Below are 19,422 nucleotides of genomic sequence, written 5' to 3'. Positions count from 1 at the left end.
AAATTAGTTTAGTTTAGTTTTAGCAGAGAAATGCTAATAACATTATTTGACTTCAGTGATAATTTGGAACACCTTTAAAATGGAAAGAGGTACTGATGATTAGGTCCAATCATGCACTGCACATGGCAATTTTCTCATTAACTGAGACTTTGCTCGTTTTCGTTAGCATTAGAACAGCTGAAAACAACATACGAACTGATGGAATTATATGCTGAAGAGCTCCCTCGTGGCTAAGCGGTTAGCGTACGTGTTGTTCGCACGGAAGACCCGGGGTTCCATTTCCGACGGGAGTTCATATGGTTCGAATCCGACGTTCAGCTATAGGTTCACGTGTCATATAGCCTCGCTATTGAAAAGAACGCTAAACTCAAAATCAAAACAAATGAACTTGCTGATGATCTCTTATTCTGCCTTTTTCTCATAGCTTCCCTGAAGCAGTGATGGAATGAGACAAGAACTTTATGATTCGGAAGTTGTCAGACCCGCTAACCAAGAAAATTCATAATCCTAACAGAAAACTTTTTCATCATCTTTTTCCTTTTCTTTTCTGTTCTTTCTCTCTCTTTCTTTTTGGAAAAAATATTTAACTTTCAGAAAAGTTAATATTAAACAAATTGCCTCTGTCTTAAATCCTAGCTCCAAGTAATAGAGGTAATAGTTAAATCTCAAAGAAATCACACACTATGTTGCATGTTAATTACACATGTATTAGGTTTCCAAGCTATGCTAGGTGTTAGTATGGGAAATCTTATAAAAACAGACATGTCTGTCCGTCTATCTATTTGTCTGTCGACAGAGACACTCTAAAAGAAAGCAGGAAATAGTTTCTGCATACTGATTTAATACCCTACAAATAGATATAATTCTGTGTTAACCTTCTATTGGAACTGAAAGTGGTAGAAATCAACCATTTCCGGTTTCAAAAATTAATCAGCATAGAACAAAAACGCTACTATATACCAAGAAGCAGATTTACAAATTGGATCTTGTACTCCAAGAATGTTTCACATCTACTCTTATCCCTATCTTAAATCAAAATTGTAGGAACCTACCATCATTTCTCATTGCAATATTGATCTTTATATGAGAAAAGTAAGAGATTTAAACAGTGCCGTAAATTGTAAGAGGCAGGGGGCCAATTGCTCTCCCATTTAAGCTCTATGCCATTTGTGGGGGACCCACTTCTTGATAAAACTTTTTCTCCATATATAATACGATACGAACTTGAATGAGGCCTTCCCCACTGATCTAGTAGATAGCGCGTGCGCCTTTAGTATATTGGGTCCGGGTTCCATTTCCGTTGGGGAATACAACAATTTAATTTCACCATCTTTCACTTTCATTAATCACAGTCTCTCCTTTAGCCTAAAGGACATAGAAAAATATTCACAGATGGTTACAAGTAAAAAAGCTTACATGAATGTATCATACAAATGAAGCATGGAACAGGTTTACCACATTAAAAGGAAGTCTTAAATGAAACGAAAACGTAATCTGGGTTCAGTTAAATATCTATTATTAAGACCCCAGAAATAATATTTCTTAAGGCTTGAAATTGTGTCAAACATTGTCCCCTGTCGTGAAGCATAGAATAGGGTCACCATACTGTTTCCAAAAGGACTAAAAAGTAATGTAAGATGTTGTTGCTGACCAATCATCTGAACAAAATGTATGTATTTCCCTAGGATGAAGCATAAAGCATATGATTTGGGTTCTACTTGAGAAAAAAAAAAAAAACTGGAACCCCTAAAAATAATAAACGTGTTTACTATATTTAAATTCTAAGGGTCCCAAATTTTATATTTTTGTAGGGGCTCCAACTTCACATTTTTTTTTAGAGGAGCCTAAATATTAATGCTTGTTTTCCCCTTAAAAAGTTCCAAGTTGCAGCGCTGATTGAAAAAAAAAAGCATGACTTTGATATGATTTCAGTGCCCTTAAAAGAGGTTTTTATCTTCTCTTTATATTTTATCATTGTTCGTTCCGGAAATATAGAAAGGAGGTGGGCTGATAAGGGCCATTTTTCGCCCATCAGGCCCAAGATGTGAAATGCATGGTTTTCAATAGTATACCTCATAAAAATAAGAAAACAAATATATTTTAACGGAAAGCGCTATAAGTGAGAGGTAAAAAAAATAAACAAAGAGGTAAGTCGTGTGTTAATGATGGAACGTAAACACTAATGTCATGAGTTGTAATCCGAGAAAGCAATAGTAAATATAACACTAACGGCAAGAATAAGAAGAATGAAGTCTACTACGACTATGAGATCAATATATTACATCGGAAATAATCAAGCATAGATAATAATCAGACAGCTGGAGACACTTGTAGCTAGTTTGCAGATTAGGCATCGTGCTTGCTGTCGTCATCCGAATCGCCACTGGACCATCTTGCAGGCGCCATCTTGTAGTGTGTGAGTATATTCTAGACTTGGTTTCTTAACTGCGGTGGAATTGTGGCGCCAGTAAGCCAGAAACCATAGTACGGAAGCAACATGCGCACAACATCCGACGACCCGTGCGCCTACTTTACATTGACAGTACCATTGTATGTGTGCGATGTTGCTTTGCTCTGTTTTGATCCAAATATTATAGGTTTTAAATTTTATGTGTCGTGATCGTAACTGAACTCGGAGAACAGAAGCATCGTCATGATGTATGTACAGAGAGTACATACCTTCGTCACTTAAGTGCTCGTGAGTGTAAGATTGGCTATATATATATATATATATATGGGGGTGGGGGTGTTTGTGGGTATGGGTATGTATTAACTTGGATCGGATACATCAGGTAGTTATTGTTGGTCGTTGTTTTTCATCTTTCCCTTAGTATTGCAATATAGCGTATCAATGAATTCCCATAGGTACTTCATTGACGTGTGGTATGTATGATTCTTCGATATATATATATATATATATATATATATATATATATATATATATATATATATATATATATATATATATATATATATATATATATATATATATATATATGAGAAATTCATGCCATTCTGCGACTGGTTTTCCTGCTCGCACCTTTACTCATACCACTTTCAGAAATGACACGCTTTCTCAATACTCCATAACGTGCTGTCTCTATTTTTGCTGCCCTACACACACATCCGCGCAAACAATACATTTTCTTTATATATTTTATTGACATGGTGAGCATGTATTTTCAGTCACAATCGGTAAATAACATCAGAGCTGGAGTCTCCAGTTGAACTCGTACATTACAGCGTATGAACGGTAGTCATCGCTATATACTCTCACGCAATACATTTTGTTCTCTAATAGGTAGAAGGACACACTGAACCAAAATCAATTAGTACTCATATCAAAGGTTACACAGCGTTATATTATGACGAGTCAGATTTATTTTGGTTCATCGACTCCTTCTTCCTAAAAGCCTCCATCAAAGACAGCAAACATTACCAAAATGTCGCAAAACGCTGAAACGAACTCTTTTTGGGCACTCATTTCTATGACTTACTATTTTCTTTATCGCGTATCTATTTTCTTTACATATGCAACATATCTTCTAGTATACAAATACATTGCAAACTTGTCAGAATCGGACACTTCATTTGTCAGTTGTCTGATGGGCGAAAAATGGCCCTTATCCGCCCACCTCCTTTACGATTTTCTGTTTCAACGCTGTTATAGAAAAAAAAATTAGTAAGAAGTGGTTTTTCGATATGAATTCAGTGTAGCAAGGATAGGATCTATTTTCTCTTTTACCCTTTTTTCAAATTGGAAGTAGTGCTTCCGGTTTTAATGATCGTAATCATAATCATAGTTCTTTTGTTTTTCATTGAATAGCGTTCAGTTCTAGGGTTGACAACTTTTGAGAATGGAAATACCGGACGCTCTCCTGGACGCCTCTGAAGGGTCTTCACTACAGCGAAATTAAACTACCGCTAATTTTAAGAGTTTTTCTGTAATATGTTGAAAACAAATAAAAATATTCGAAAAACAGAAACGTGGTGAACTAGACAATGCGATACCTTTACCACAATTCAACTATCTGCTTTTGGTACGCCGCTATTTACAGAACCCGCAAAAATTGCTAAATCTATCTACAATTGCAAATCGAAAGCAGATGGATGAATTATGTGATAACGGTATCACATGCAAAATCGTATTAGATCTAGTTCACTACGTTTCTGCTTTTCGAATGTATTTATTTGTTTTGAAGATATTACAGAAAAAACTCTAAAATTAGCGGTAGTTTAATTTCGCTGTAGTGAAGACCCTTAAGATTGTGACATCATCAGTCGTCAATAAAATGGAGCGATTCGGAGTTCGAATTTAACTAATTCGAATTTAACGAGTTTAGTTACTTATGAAGCATTTATTAATCTTCCTTATTCCAGTTTTGTTTGAGTCGGCACATGTAATGTTTGTAGTCTACCATCAATGATATATCGTATTTAAAACACAAAAATATAATTGGCAATATATATAATTATGGCATGCACAAAATATACTTGAAAACTAAGTCTTACCGGCTGCGTTGGGGCTGGTAATGTCTCATAATGTCTAAATACCTTTACTGAATCTGGATGCATTATTTAATTGGAAGTTGTAGCTGAGGATGAAGCAGTGTTAGCTGCGCTCTTGAAAATATACTTGTTTTGACCTTGAGCAGTTTTGATAAGTTCAATAAATTTTCCTGCCTTCAACTCCTCAACAAAATTCCACGCTCAATAGGTCGATATCAAAGCGAATAATAAGCTCTCCTTTAACCATGTTCATCGACAAACGGTTCCTTTTGTCACTCCAAAATAATCTGAATAGAACAGAGAGTAGGATTAGTAAGAGGCAAAATTACCGGACATTTAACGTGCGGTTTTGAGGTAGCACCGGACACTGGACAAGAAGGTCAAAAACCGAACTGTTGGCAAGTCAATAATTTCACTGCTTTTTCTCTTATTTTCCGTAGACCGATACGACATTTCTTTGGCAAATTTTTCACATTGCGTATTTTGCTGTTTTCAAGTTGGTTTATGGGTATTTCTATTCAATTTACTAGGATGAGAAAACTTATAAATATTAACACTTTAACCGAAACATGAGTTTCAGAAACGTTATGAGAAACACAAGGTCTCAGAGACCTATAAGTCAATTTTGTATTATATTTACTTTGAAATGTATACTTTGACATGTATGATATACAAAAGTATATTCCTAAAAGATCCAAATAAACTTAACCTTTCACGAGCAACCTGGGGTACCACTATTCTGTTTAAATATTTACCACTGGGTCTCAGAAACCCATGTTTCGGTTAAAGTGTTTAAAAAAATAACAAATATAGTTTAAAAAAAGCTACGGTACCTTCCAACGGATCCATTATTAAATAGAAATTTATCTTTATGTGAAATAGTTCATGATCTCATGAATTTAAGTGTGAGAAATGTGTTAAATTTCCTTCATCAAACGGAACCTGAGTAACACAAACAATCAGGCCCGTATCCAGGGGGTATAGGAGGGGCGGGTCCCCCCTAAATTTTTGATGGCCCCCAAAGTTTTCACGGTAGGCTTGCAAATGAACTATAATGTGGTGATGAACTATAATATGGTTGGATCGGGCCCCCTAACTTCAGAAGGCCCCCTCCCTAAATTTTTGCGCTGCCTACCGGCCTGCAAACAATAGAAATCAAAATAAGTATTTTAATGAAAAAATTCATTGCGTCGTTTAGAAAAAATTTAGACATGCTGTGAGAGGTCAGGTAAAGCTGTAGAGAAGTTGTTACCCAGAAACGGTGACTGTTTCTGAAAAATGAGGATTTCCCAACAGGTAATTATTATTATTAGTGAGGAAAATTAGGATTGGCAGCAACAATTACAAACTTACATTAATGGGGATGGTTTCAATAGTTGCAACGTCGAGAACTACATCAAATTATAGGCAGTGACTTTTGGTAGGTCGGATTAGAGCTTAGGGCCCCTTTCAGCAACGACGCTATACATATGAGACATTGGCGTACCGGTTAATGTTGAATCCGAACCACATGAGCTCCTGCCAGGAATCACATTCTGGCCACGAATCAGACATCCAGATATATATACCTTAATTGATAATTAGAAATGGACAAGCAGAGAGGAGGTACGTACAGGAAGAAGAAGAAGAAGTCATTGAATTGAAGAAGGAGTGAAGGCAGGGTAAAAGTGGATCTGAAAAGGTAGGAGGACATATGACTTTACGATGTCCCACGTGCCTACCTTTGCCCATTGCATATTTTTAAGAAAGTGGAGGCACACCCAGGGCCGGATCCAGGATTTTCTGAGGGGGGTGCACCAAGTAGCTGCCAGTACATTTGAATTAAATTGAGTTTTTTTAAAATGTCTTTAAGCATCTGTGGAGTGAATGAGGAGTTGCCCTGGAAATGCTGTCTGCTCTCGATGAATCCTTTACCTTCAACCTACAGAAAATTGACTAAAACTATTGATTTTTGCAAAACTCACTGCCAGCTTCTCACTTTAGGTAGTATATATTTACAACGTAAGGAGGGGAGTGAGTCCAACCGACCTCTCACTTTTATCCCTGCGTACAGTTTAAAACATTTATAATGTTGTCCAAGGTATAAAACAATTGCAGCAATTTTGTTTCCGATGACATGACTCTGATATACTGAGCATAATGTACACAGAAAATCTCGAAAAAATTCGCGACAAGTGCCCTATAAAGCTGACGATGCAATTGAAAAGCAATCAAAACTTGATACTTATTGTATAGGTAGAAGTAACAATTTTCTGTACTTCTTTTTAACTTTTTAGACTTGTGTGACCTTTTAAATTTATTTCTGTTTTTTAAAAGTTTTTATCTTAATTTCTTTTTTTCCTATTCATTGTGATTGATGACTTCGTGGCACTATTGCAGCAAGATTTAGGAAAGTAATATAAGGTTTCCATCTCTTAGTAATATTTAGTTCGACAGGAAATCACTATAGGAAACAGGAGAAAGTTGAATTTATTACTTCTGCTGATCACTATATAAATTGTGTAAAAATCAAAGGCATACTTAGTGGCATAACTGACTGACCCACAGGGACCAGAATGCGCAGGGCCAGCGGGAAAGTTTCGAACATTAACACTGTAATGTTAGATGTTAAAATTCACTTTTGAGGTTTCATATTAGGCCTAGTTCACACTTTTTCTTCAATATTGTTCTGTAGCAGGCCCGTAGCCAGCCCAAAAATGTAGGGGAAGGGGTCAGCTGAAGTTAGGAGGGGGGAGATCCAACCATATGATAGTTCATCACCATATTATAGTTCTTTTGCAAGACTACTGTAAAAATTTTAGGGGGCCAGCAAAAATTTAGGCTGGCCGGCCCCTTTAGGCCCCCCTGGATACGGGCCTGTTCTGTAGTCTTCTAATATTTTCAGGTTGGTGCCTAGAAGCAGGGGTAAAAGTGAGGGGAACCCGGGGCGGCCAAATATACCTATGGTGTCCCTCACTTCCTTAAAATTACACAGGGTAAAGATAGACATGGGGAACGGCATGACGTCGTGCGTCCCCCTACCTTTTCAGATCCACTTTTATCCCTCCCTAGAAGGCCACTTAATTTACCGCGAACTCTCTGTATAGAGACTGGAATAAGAAACAAAAATTATATTTGACAGTATCTATTCAACAATATTCAGCTAAGAGTAATTTAAATTTTACTTTCTAGCTTATTAATAATGAGATGAAAATGAAATACAGTGAAACCTCCCTAAAGCGGACAGCCATGGGGAATCAAAAATTGTCCGCTATAGAGAGGTGTCCGCCTTCAAGAGGTTTCAGTATTTTGTTGTGTAAATTAGTAAGCAAGGTAATATACAAGTAGAAAAAATATTTTTGCATGAATCACGTATTTACGAATATTACATGCATCATCCTGTGACATCCAATACTCTATGTTCGAGGGACAACATGGAAATAACATATTATAGTTTTCTGAACTTTACACTTAGCAGTACTTCCTTCGTTTTCAGTATGGCGCTTTAATTTGTGGGGTAATTGCAGTCCTGAAGTGTCCTTTTTGAGACAATATATATACCTCAGGGCAAAAAATACCAAACTTGTCTTCTGGTTGGTTAGAGACTCCAACGGGACAGTAGCATAACGTGTCATCCCTAACGGTGGGCAACTGTCAATCACTTTCGTGTATAAAACAGCTTGGGTGGGAGTGGGATGCAAGGTAAGGACATAAGAGTGTTGTTAATCAGAGACGCTTCATCTGGGTTACTGAGCAGACAGTTGAGGAGGCAAAATATTGTCACAATGCTTCCTTGGTAACACATGTATCAATTACTAAAAATGTATTTTTTACTACACTTTTCAACTTATTTCTAGAGAAAGTGTCCGTAATACGGATATAAATAATGCCTATAAAAGACGGAGAAAAGACTGTCCGTGTCCGTACTAAAGAGTGTCCGCTTTAGAGAGGTTTGCCAATATGTTTATTTCCTTTTACAGTGTTTGGGGATTACAAAATATGTCCGTTAAGGGAGGTGTCCGCTTTATAGAGGTATCCGTTAGTAGAGGTTTCACTGTAATAATAATAATAATAATAATAATAATAATAATAATAATAATAATAATAATAATAATAATAATAATAATAATAAAGCGCTTTTTTTGTTTATAATATCAAACTCAATCACATATGTAAAGTGATTACTATTAATGAAGGATCTTTCTGATACGTTTTCTACGGTATTTTGTACGAGAAGTGCAAAAGGATTTAGACTGTTGTCATTATGCACACTACAGTTCCGTATAGGGTACCGTATTCATTTAAAATGTTAATTGCAAAGTGCGTTGCTCACGAGACTAAATTTCGGCAGTTTCGTCTCGAAAAGATGTCATGACTGCACTAAGAGTTCTGTCTCATCTCGTATCTTGTCGCGGAAAATGAGTTTATTTTGAGTTTAGCGTCCCTTTTAGCAGCGAGGCTATATGAGACGGATTAACTGGAATTCAAACCACATGAGCCCTCGCCGAGAATCGAACCTGGGTCTCCCACGCCAAAGGCCCATACAGTAACCGCTTATCCATGAAGGAGCTCTTGTCTCGGAAATTATTTCGTCTCATCTCGTGGGTAACACTAACTGCAAGTAGTAGGCCTATGCATGTCACTGTTAGGAGTAAGTATCACTTTTAAGAGTATTTTGTCACTGCTAAACTATGTGTCACTGTTAGAGATATGTATGTCATTGTTAAGACTATGTGTGTCACTGTTAGAAGTCTGTGACACTGTTAGAAGTATTGTGTCACTGTTAAGAGAATGTGTCACTGTTAGCAGTATGTGTGTTATTGTTAAAGAGTATTGTGTCACTGCTAGGAGTATGTGTGTCACTGTTAAGAGTATGTGTGTCCCTGTCAAACCATGTGTTACGATTAAAGATATGTATTCATTGTTAAGACTATATTCACTGTTAGGAGTCTGTGTGTCACTGCTAAACTATGTGTCACTGTTAGAGATGTGTATGTCATTGTTAATACTATATGTGTCACTGTTAGGAGTCTGTGTGTCATTGTTAGGAGTCTGTATGTCATTGTTAGGAGTCTGTGTGTCAGTGTTAGGAGTCTGTGTGGCACTGTTAGGAGTCTGTATGTCATTGTTAGGAGTCTGTGTGTCACTGTTAGGAATCTATGTATCACTATTAGGAGTGTCACCACTAAGAGAATACGAACAGCAATAAATACAGTGAGCCTCAAAATTGTACTTTTTAACGTATAAATAAATAGGATTAAATACAGAAGCAATATGCTATAATATATATAGCAGCATAAAACTATGATTTGTATTATTGGCGACGAACGGCATGCCTTTCAGCATTATAAACACATTCTTTTTTTAATGCCTATATTTTTTTAACGCCGCGCCGGCGTGTCCGTAAATTAAGTACAGTTTTGAAAAAAAAAAAAATACTAAGACAGATTTGTTCAAGCCAAATTTATTTTTACATGAAAGAGCAGACCTTCTTAATCTATTTTTCGACGTGCCACAAGTTTCTGATAATTCGTGTTAGTAATCTTTATATGGTTACTGCGCGGAATCAGTTTTGAATAAGGTATCGCAATAAGAGAAAGACATATGTATGCTACAGTTTCAGATGTCGGGATCTGTAATTGTTACATTTCAATGAACATGTTCTAACTTGCATATGGGTGTTCGGTTTCCAAGATAAAGGTATTGGGCCTGTTCACCTTCCCACTGATGTGAGATGTGGTCTAATCGAACAAGACTACCCTTTCCATGAAACTGTCTTCTAGTTCCACTGCATTTCTTCGTAAAAACTCACATAATTGTAGATTGCACGGTTTAAGACATTTATCCTGCAACACTTTCTATATTGCCAGTTTTGACATGTTCAGTTCCTCCGCTTTAACAGTTGACTTGTGAGGACTTTGCTAAAGTGCCCCGCACACTCTTTTTCCTCCATGTTCTAAGCAGATACACAACGTCGATCGGGACTTTTGCCTTCACATAGGCATCCAATTTCAATAAATTGTTGATATCGTCTGTTGAGGCTACTTTTGTATGTTGGGCTTTTGCTAAGTCGTGCACGAAACTCTGTAATTACAGTTTTTAACATTTTAAAACAGAGCACGTAAAAAGCTTACTTCCGCAGCTCAGTCACACAGTATGTAGGAAAATCTTTTGTTTGCGCAAACGCATCAGACAGTTGGACAGTTCCCGCTGCTGATGGTTTAAGCCAAGGGCGCCGATCCGGGGGAGGGGGAAGCTAGTGTGGGCCCTCTATTGTATTTATGAATATACAATATTTGGCATAATTTGAGTGCAATTTGTCTTAAAATCCTCATATATATTCTGCATCTGAATAGGCTCCCCAAATTTACAGAGAAATCGGCATCCTTGGTTTAAGCTGAATCCATGTAGTTGTATAGTGAGTGACTTTGAAACGGAGGCATTCTGTTGTGAATACCCCTATATATGGAGGTGCATGTATTGATGGTTATCTACATGTAAAGCTTTGCTATGTACGATATAAATACCACAATTAAAAAAACTGTGCTGCAATAAAACGCCGTAGAACGTATTTCAAGCTCACGTGCAGGCGTTTGTAACGTCTGAAGTTACTGAAAGTGTAGAGCAGAAAACGATACACTTGTCCGTCTTTTATTGAATTAAAATTCCTCTCAGCTTCCATTGAGAGCTAATTGATGTTATCACACACATACACACAAAGAGGAAAATAAAGAATGGAATCTCTCTATGTCTTTCTGTCTACATACAACATAATGTTACAATAAATAAACATCTATACAATAGCGGCCTCGTTATAAGGAGAAGAAAAAAATGTCTAGTATAACAATGCATTAACAGCAACATTCTCTGCCCATAACCGAACATGGAATATTGATGCCTTGCCTTCCCTTTCAAAGAGTGAAAAGTGAAACTTTATTATTAAAGACCATTTCACCGGTCACTCCACTTCCCTTCTCTTCTGCTGGCCATTCAGACAAAGTCTGGCTTCCGCTTTTCCTATCCTTAAATTTTTATCTTTACAATGGTGTGAGTGAAACAGTTTGTTTAAACACATCAAAGAAGGAAAAAAAACCTCCAGGCTACTAAATGATAGTTATTTGAAACTGCACACAATATTCACTTGGTACACTATATTTTTTTTTCTCTCTTCCTTTTATTACAGAATGTTACGGTAGTTGCCAAGATGGGAGATGCTATTTCAATCTCTTGAAATTAGTGGTTTCCAACTTTATTTAGCTGGTGTTCCATTTTGCAAACCCTGCATACTTCACTCCCGCTTCGTGGCCCCGTGAAGTGTAGTCACTCTTTGGTGGGATTGGTCCCGGGCTCGATTCCCAGTGGGGACGCTCGGTCGAAAAATTGTCGAAACTTTTCTTGCTAATCAAATACTGAGTGAAGGTTTCTTCATTCACATCAGACAAATCAGACAAATGCCGGAATGGTACTTAATATACAGGTCCCAGGCTGCTTCCTTCCTTCCCCAATCCTTTATTCCTTCCCTTTCGTCGGATAATGTGATCGACTAGGGATATCTTCCCTCATACGTGATGGGCTAATATGGCAATAGATGCCGGAAGCCAATTTTTCTTTTCTTTTCTCATGGTTTCATTGGTGGGTCGATGTTTGTCCATCTGCAGGCAAGGGCGCCCATCAGGGGGGCAAGGTGGGGCTCTCGCCCCCCTAGAGGAAATCGTACTTCAGAATATCGAAAATCGAATAGAATTTTTACATTAGTTACAGCAAAATTTGAAACTACTTTGAAACGTCGCTTATACTTGCCCACCCTTGGAAACCACAATATGGGCGCCCTTGTCTGCAGGTTTTCTTTCTTTCCGTTTTTCTTTGTAGCTGGATGATGAAGTGGATGAAAGTTAAGGTCTAGCGCGACTTGAATAGCGAAGCCCGTGTGTTTGCAGTGATTAACTAAATTGAGGTTAAAATTATTTTGCAAACGATGAGACATTATTGTTAATAACGTAACCAAGTTTAAGGTAGTTAATGTTTTCAAAGCTAGAGCAAGGTGTAACTTTCAGAGAGTTAAAATTGTAGTTTGCGCTGTTACATGTTGCGTGGATTGAAATTAAACCTTGACTATCTTTTTTTTTTTTTTTAACTTTTTCAAAGGTTTTTTGCATAACATTCCTCTTGTGTTATTTTTTGGTTTAAGGTCGATTTTTTTCCGTGACGTTGAAAGGTACATACTATAGAGATTAACCATAGGCGAGGTGATGATAGGAATCCGGACAGAGAAGCAGCCTGTTGTTTTATTGAGTAAGAAATGTAAGAATAAGACCTCATATAGTAGGAATACTTTCTTGCTTGTAACGTAAATGAACTTAAAAAAAAAAAAAAAAAAAGAATTGAATTGCGACTTCAACATTAATTAAATGATGATGCTTTTCATTGAGTAGAATTTAAAACAAAATATCCCAATGTTTGTAATAAAATAACACATAATGTATGCAAACACATAATATTTTCAGATATCTTCATAATATTGAACCGGTAGCACTAATATTTTTTTTGCCATTTCCGGTTTTAGTAGACTAATACAACTAGGAATGGTATATAGGTAACCAAGAAAGTTCTGTCGCTTTTTCACCCACCACCTTCGAACATCGATGTATCACCTAAGACGTACCTCGAAGCATAGGCGGCGCCAGGAATTTGGTAATGTGGGTGCAGGCTAGGATGGGATAACACATCCTAACATTGTTGCCAGAACGCTCTGCATTATTGAGCCTTAAGATTTCAAAAATAATCCCTAAATTTTACTGAAAAAAATAGAAAAACACGGTATGATATCAAGTAACTTATGGGAGACTTAAAAGTCACTCAAATATATCCAAACAAAGGAAACAAGAAATATACAAAATAGAAAGGATTATTGTAGAAAACCTGAAAATCGAAGTTAATGTGGGTATAGCCGCGCACACTGCACCCACTGTGGCGCCGCCTATGCCTCGAAGATCAAAAATAGTCCCCATCAGCATCGACGACCTTCCACCAACGTTCTGGAAGGCTATGGATTCCCTCGCGGTAGAACTTGGTGGGCCGTGAAGCAAAGAAGACATCAACCGCATTTTGAATCTCTACTAGAGATTTGAGCTGCCGTTCCCTAAAGTGATTGTCCAAAGAACGGAACAGGTCACAATCAGACGGTGCAATGTCCAGGGAGTATGGCGGATGCAATAGTAATTCCCATTCAAGGCGTAGAATGAATGGTGTTCCGGGTCATCCGAGCCACGTGGGCTTAGCGTTGTCCTGTAACAGGAGGACCCCTTTGCGATTCAGAAGTTCTGGCTCCAGAGTTTTGAGTTTTTCTTAATCACGGTTGAATTGCTGACAGTACACAGTTGCGTTGATTCTTTGACCAGCTGGTAGCAGTTTCCGATGCACGATGCTGCGAGCAGTTCACCAAACACACAGGAGGACCTTCTGGTGCAGTGCTGATTTCGGCTGTTTTGGAACCGATTCATGGGATGCTAATCAATGACGACGGCGCTGTGGAGCTTCGTACAGGGCCCATTTCTCATCACATGTCAACATCCTATCCAAAAATGGCTCTTTCCTCAGACGAAACAGCAAAGAAACACAGGCGTCTGTTCGCGTTGCCTTCTGGCCCGGAGTGAAATCATGTAGAACCCATCGACCTAACTTGTAGTGCTTCCCAAGTTGATGGAGGTGCTGTCGACTGGTTTCTCCACTCACACTGAAAAATAGTCCCAGTTCCTCACATGTCTAGCCACTTTCATTAATTCATGCGTATTCTTTAGCTTAAATGACAGTAGCATGGAACGTACACCTAAAAAACTCATTTCATTTTCAGACTCGATTGAGAAAATTCAATTGAAGGAATAAGTTAAATAGTGTTCGCAACATCAATTGTTCACTTTTTGAATAACTTGAATTCTGTTTGCTCTATAAAGTATGTAAATTTAAGTTAAATAATTCAGTATGTAAAGCATGTATATATTTGATGTATGACTATATAATGGCAAATTTTTTCTTCAATATTTGTACCTAATATCAGAATTTAAAGACGCCTCCAAAGCAAAACATCACTGGAAGCCGCAATGCCAGGCGTTAATTTTGCGACGCAGATGAGTAGCTGGAAAGCCAGCTTCACTGTCATTGCCAATGTGGCTTTCTTGTTATAGAACTCTAGAGCTGCTGTTGCTGATATGTTTAAATTTTCTCCATAGGTCACGGCAAAGCCCAACTATCAATTTGCATTCAAAGTCCAGGACCACAAAAAGGGAAACTATCAGGAAAGGGCGGAATCAAGGGACGGAGATGTAGTACAAGGTTATTACAGGTGAAGTATTTATTATTATTATTATTATTATTATTATTATTATTATTATTATTATTATTATTATTATTATTATTATTATTATTATTTGAACACCCTACATTTTGCTTGATTATATTTTATTTTAAATTTGTTTTTAATATAACACAAACATTGTTCTAAACAGTTTATTTTTTGTCTCTTTATTATTCGTATGTCATGCATTACAATTTCTTTCTTACCAATGAACTGAAACCAACTACTATTTATCAGTATTATAAATTAATATATAATGTTTTCTTGTTATCAAGATCGGTAGAGACAATGAACGCGAAATCTTTGAGTTTCATCCTTTCACCTTATTATAATAAAAACACAAGTACAATAACGTTGACGAAAAGAGCGTCCGACGACGCAGTAGTGTCCCTTATTCCTGTCTTCTAGTTTCTAAGGTGGCTCTGGAGTGATTTGTGTTGGGAGGCTCCTCGGCCCAGCACAGTCGACTAGAGCAGGGAAATAAATAGGAGGCTCCAGCCCAACGCAGCCGAATAGGGTGTTGTCGGCTCACGCAACGAAGAAGATAGGAGTATCCACTTCCCAATACAGTCGACCACAGTAGGTTAATTTATATGGGAATACTCCACTGCCTGAAGAAGTCGACCAGAATAGATTTAATTAGATAGGAGGCTCCAAGCCAGATGCAGCCAGGAAGGTAAGAACAACTTCACAGCCCAATGCAACCCACCAGAATGGGAGAAGTAAGGTATGGTTAATCCCAGAACAGACTGACCTTGAGGTAAAAATTGAAAAATTAACTTGAGATAGGACGGTTCTTTAGCAAGAAAGCTCGCCCCGTGATTGAAGTTCCAAGCATGCGGCTAGAGCTCTAGAGCAGCATCTCGAGTGTTGTGTCGTGTCACGGTTTTTTATCCAAAGACATTTACCGGACAATGCGTATTAGAGAAAGAAAGAAGAGCCAAAAAGGAGGTATTAAAACGCGTGAAGATTTTTCACCTCACCATTGGTTTGAGTAGTAGGAGGGGAAAACCTAGAAATACATGGAGTCCAGGAAACCGCCTATCGATCATGCCCGTTCTCAAGTATTTACATGGTGAACCATACAAGGAAGGGGTGGGGAAAACCATGTAAAAAGCATAAATAACTTTCTGGATTTTCATCTATCTTAATGATTGGGTATGAATTTAGTTATTGGGTTAGTTGTCTGTAGTTAGTGAGCAAGTTTGTAGGATATTGTTTTATTTTATTTTATTTTATTTTTTTTTTTTTTAGAATGAAAGGTGCCATCTTCTTCTGCTTCTAGGAAGGTATTTGGCTTTGCTGCTTCCGCTGAATCTGTGGTTTCCTGGTGTGTCCTCTGCTGTTATTTATTTCCTTTTTGCTGAGGTGCCCGGTTGTGTTGGTGATTACGTTTACTCTTGTATTCAGTATCCTCTACGTATTTGACTGAATCATTCTTGCTGAGTATCTTTGTGGTCTTTTTTCTTGCTGAGTCGCTGAGTATATGATAGAAGTAAACCTTGTTACTATATTCTCAGTAGTATCATCAACTGAATCTTTGGTGTGCTTAGAATTTAATCTATTGTTGTTGATTGAATTTCCTCTTCCCTTTCATCTTGTCGCTGGCAATGTTTATTGTGTTCATGTTTTTCTTGTTGAATTTGGTCATGAAGAGGGTCGCTTAGATGTTGTTGCTCTTGTTGAGTCAGGGCCTGATAAGAATGACTAAGTTTTCTTGATTTGTCACTTCTCTGATGATAATGTTAGGCTTTGATGTTCCAGTAGATTCTTGTAGTCTAAACGACCATTGGCTAATTCCAATTTTCCTACCTTACAAATTGCACAGAAGTTAGTGTTGATTTTCCTTCTACAGTCTTGTGTGTGGGTCCGTCCGAATCCATTGTATATAATTTTTCTATGTTGTGATTTTACTACAAACTTTAGGTCTTCTATGTTTTTAGTAATGGGAGTACCTTTGATAAAACAAGTGTATGTTGTTCTTCTTTGGTTGGTGTATTGGATTTTTTACTACCACTTATGTCCGTTTGTTGAGTTTGTTGCATCTTGGTCTGACTCTCTGCTGTGCAGTCTGCTTCCAATGAAGCTTACTTCTTTTGTTCTTGTTGGGGTTTTGGATCATTTGCTTCTTCTCTTAACTGAATTTTTTGAGTGAATTTTCCTCTGGACTCTTTTTGAATTTGCTCCTGTCTTCTCTTGTTTTGTATAGTGGGTCGATTCGGTGTTGGATGACTCTTTTATATGTGGTTGTCTCTCTTTCTCCTTCTGGTGTAGGATCTATTTTTTCTCTTCTTTTAGTCTTCTTTGACTTTACCTCGGTAAAATCAGCGTCTGAGTGCGTGTAGGTTATGTTTCTACTTGTGTATAGGCAAGGCTATCTACCTGTATAACTTTGCGGCTATACTCCTGTATGAGTTTTCCGTTTCTTCACGCCTGTACGTTTACGTTCTGCCATGCTGAAACCTCGTGTGTGCTGACTTTGAAAAGAACCAGTTTCTACTTCTTCCAAACTCTGTGTCTGCATGTCCTTCTGGTTGTCAATCATGATGCGGTGTCCAAAGTCTTCATCTTCAAAAATACGAAGAAATAGTTTTCGTACTATTTGGGACAAAATGTACATCATATTTTTTTGTTTGATTTGGTTAAGTTTCATTTCAGAAGTGTCCATCTTTTTGTGTATTTCCCTGGTGACATCGTCTTTGGCTCTAAAACTTGAGCTTACAGACACACTGTCAGTCAAGTATTCATGCCAGTCAACTGTCGGCAAAGCCTGCAGAACGTATATAGGCAGTGCGACTCTTCATCTACAATAAAGTTTCAGAACAACGCAAAACAATGCGATTCCTCCTGGGATGCTGTGTGTTAGATGCCATATTTTTTTGAATTGTCTTTATTAGAACAATCTATCTAACAAGACTGGTTGTTGTTAGTAGTACAGCTTAACTCCCCATTGAAGTTATCGAGAATCTCGAAGTTCAGGGAGTTTAATACTGCACATAATATCTTCTTGTAAAAATCTTCTCATTCCGTGATTCTCTTCATAAGACGTCTTTATTGCTCAATACTCTGTATTTGAATCTCTCTCTCTCTCTCTCTCTCTCTCTCTCTCTCTCTCTACGCGCCTCCTTTCATACTGGGTCTTCGGGGTTCTCTCGTTCAATATCGGCACTAGCACTGTTGTAGATGATGTATTTTGTGACAGCTGGTAGAGTGTAGACTGCTTTATTATTTAGTAGTGTCACATGGTTGAGGTAGTACACCCCATGGTTATATATATATAAATAGAGATTGATCAATTCTGCGAGAAATGTGTGTTACTAAAATCACAATAACACTTGAAACAATAAAGGACTGGTACATTAGATCAATATAACACCGAAACATAGGGATGTCGGATATTGGGAACATAATGACGAAAAAATCAGATAAATTTTCATATTGGTGAAGTTACGTAGTTATTCCTCAATACGCGCAGAATGTGCGGATGGTATCGGAGTCACTTCCTTCAGGATTCTGGACACTGTTTTCACTGTTAATAATTTCTTTTTTGATTAGTACTGATTACTCACTGGGATGATATCTATCCACTGCTTGTGAATCGGTGACGATGTAATGAGAGGTTTCCTCACTGATTGGTTAAGAAATTGGTGTGGTTTGTGCATAGATTTTAATGTTTGTTTGTGGTACCTAACACAAAGGTATATAAAAAAATAAAATAGCAGTAATTAGATGATGGCAACACAAAGGAGTACTTGCAGATATAGCATACTGGAAAGAAATACGAGGTTACTTAGTCACGGTTCTGAATCCCTCGTTTGTGTAAATAATAAAGAAACAATTTCCAAATGTCACAAGAAGGATCACAATTGGTATAGCTGTTGAGAATATACTCTACTGAAACGACGAGTTGAGATAAAAATCTGAAAGGTAGTCTGATAAAATACTTTGTTCATGTCGGAGAAGCGTATTCATTGAAATTGTCCGAGTTTGATGCACGTTTTAGAGGTTAGAAATAAAATTGAAATTTAATTAACCTGGTAAACTACGATGTTCAATTGAATTAGCCGAATGACAGATCGCTAAGTTCAAAGTGTCTGTGAAAATCCTTTCGAAACCTTAATATTTGAAAAAGTAGGTGAGCGAAGAGTTAACTCCATTGGCGGCTAAGATATGGTTCCTGTGTCGAGACAATTTGACATGTTTTCTTCTCGGACTATTGGCGAATAGTAGTAGAATTCTTTAGCTTTGGATAAGGTGAGTTTGACTTGGCAGTTGGTTGTCGAGTTTCTAAAGATAATCCGTCCTAAAATATTGCCTGAGAGTTAATAATATAAAATTAAATATCTGGCGTTAATGGTATAACAATGAATCACTGTCGAAGGTACAAGCGTTAGTTCATATGGCAAATGGTGGTGCCTTGAGTCGAAGATGCGAAGGTGAGGAAACTATAACTGAAAATTCTCCATAGTAAGGGATAATCTCGCTCACGGATTACGGGCTTTTGCATAATGATGTCTAGATTAGTTCACGAGAAGTCAAATGATAAAAAAAATGATTTGGAGCATTGACAAAAAATGCCTAAG

General features: G+C 37.4%; 1 protein-coding gene across 2 annotated transcripts in view; it reads left to right on the top strand.

Moving 5' to 3' along the window:
- The window catches only part of LOC145684848 (larval cuticle protein A2B-like), a 55,569-nt gene that overhangs the window by 29,125 nt on the left and 7,022 nt on the right, over positions 1–19,422 (top strand). For both annotated transcript variants that reach the window (XM_081757210.1, XM_081757209.1), the window contains exon 2: positions 14,715–14,827. In XM_081757210.1, the coding sequence (XP_081613336.1) occupies positions 14,715–14,827 (113 nt within the window). The remainder of the gene's footprint in view (positions 1–14,714; positions 14,828–19,422) is intronic.

The sequence above is a fragment of the Thermobia domestica genome, chromosome 5 (assembly GCF_964235325.1).
Source record: "Thermobia domestica chromosome 5, izTheDome1.hap1.1, whole genome shotgun sequence".
Classification (NCBI taxonomy): domain Eukaryota; kingdom Metazoa; phylum Arthropoda; class Insecta; order Zygentoma; family Lepismatidae; genus Thermobia; species Thermobia domestica.
The sequence above is the reverse complement of the archived record's forward strand: the minus strand, read 5'-3'. Positions and strand labels throughout refer to the sequence as shown.